This window comes from Rhizophagus irregularis, chromosome 4 (genome assembly GCF_026210795.1).
Source record: "Rhizophagus irregularis chromosome 4, complete sequence".
Classification (NCBI taxonomy): Eukaryota; Fungi; Glomeromycota; class Glomeromycetes; order Glomerales; family Glomeraceae; genus Rhizophagus; species Rhizophagus irregularis.
Genome location: NC_089432.1, coordinates 4692160 through 4693974, shown reverse-complemented (window position 1 = coordinate 4693974; position 1815 = coordinate 4692160). Strand labels below are relative to the sequence as shown.

Genomic DNA, 1815 nt, shown 5'->3' with positions numbered 1-1815 from the left:
AAAATCATCATAATTTTGCAATAAATTGTAATAAAATCGTAATTTTTTCAATAAAATTGCATTTTTTTTAATAAATTTGATAAAAATCAAAATTTTTCATATATTAATAAATAATAAAATCGTAATTTTTTCAATGAACCACTTTTTTAAGTTTTAAATAAAATGTATCATAATTTTGTAATAAATTGTAATAAAATCACATTTTTTTAATAATCATAAATCATAAATAATAATAAATAATTGTAATATTATTACTTTTTTTTAAAAAATAAAATATATTATAAATATATTAAAGTCATAATTTTTTTTATAAATATAAGTAATTCATTTACTTTTTTTTACTTTTATTCATTTTTCATTTTAATAATAATCAGATTCAAAAAAAATTTCGAAATATGATTGCAAACATTACAACCATCGTGTATATACTTTCTGTGACTGATGAAACTATTAATAATAGTGTCTTGCAGAAAGGCATGGCTATTTCCCGAATTGATAATGAAGATGCATTTCAAATATATAAATTTTACAATTATATGACCTTAATAAATAACACAGACCTTGATTCAGATGATGGATCTGAAGTAACTTCGCCACTTAAGGCAGAAAATGTATACTTAATTACAGGAAAATTTTCAACAACTCAAGATGGTTCAATAAACGTCTCTATTACAACTAATGTACAACTCCTTATCGATAAGGAAGATATTCCTATAATAAAACCAACTGTACATCTTCTTGGAAAGACTTTCACTGGTAAAAAAATGATTTATCCTACACATATCTTACACATATTGGGTACTTAAAATGTAGAAAATCATACACAAATAATACACATATCATACACATATCGGGTACTAATATATATATCATACATATATCAGGTATCTGATAGGTATACTATATATATAAGTACCCGATATGTGTATGATATGTGTATTATTTGTGTATGATTTTCTACATTTTGAGTACCCGATATATGTAAGATATGTGTAGGATATGTGTAGGATAGACCATTTTTTTACCAGTGATTTGGGGTATGCAGAATTAACAGAAAGTGGATATACTTTACAAATACAAGTAAAGCCATATTTATATATCTAAGGATCAATTTACTCCATTTACTGTAAATTTAACTCACCCACCAAATGGGCGATTTAAGAACGCGTTAACAAAAGCCAGAAAAAATTCAACAGTTCATACAACAGGAGTATTTTTTTTTGCAAAAGATCAATTATACTGTGAAATTTTGGAATTTCAGTTTGTATCAGCAAAAATAGAATCAGATAACAGTATTGTAGTTCCATGGAAATCAAAATCTGATTCACGTAATAAAGGATCTTGAAATATCTGCTATTTTAGTCATATTTGTTTTACGTTTATTTTTAGTTGGTGTCATTGACAATGATGGTTGTGTTGTTGAATTCTGTTGTATGAGAGAAATTCTTTGTTCTATAACAGATTTTGAAGATCTTTGCTATTACAAAATCAACAAAGTGATGAAATTCATGATAGTGAAATTTCTATTACAAATGAAGAAAATGAAGAAAGAATTAATGAAAATATTGAAGAAAATGAAAAAAGAAATGAAAATATAAGAAAATGAAGAGAGAAACGAAAATATTAAAAAAAAAATAATACACCAAAAATTTCAAATTCAACAAGAGGTAGAAAAAAACAAAAACTAAATAATGTTTATGAACTAACGTAACCCAGTAATAATCTTTTCTTTAATTTTTTTTATTATCTGTTCTTTATATTTTATATGTAATAAGTGCTATATTTATTTTTTTTAATGAAATAAAAAACGTATTT

General features: G+C 23.6%; 1 protein-coding gene across 1 annotated transcript; it reads left to right on the top strand.

The window, feature by feature from the left end:
* Positions 1-395: 395 nt before the first annotated feature.
* On the top strand, positions 396-1598 carry OCT59_024334 (uncharacterized protein; the record flags this gene model as incomplete). The annotated part of the gene is made up of 3 exons (XM_066135362.1): positions 396-728; positions 1106-1328; positions 1390-1598. The coding sequence occupies 3 exons, from the start codon at positions 396-398 to the stop codon at positions 1596-1598; spliced, it is 765 nt and encodes a 254-aa protein (XP_065991391.1).
* Positions 1599-1815: the final 217 nt, after the last annotated feature.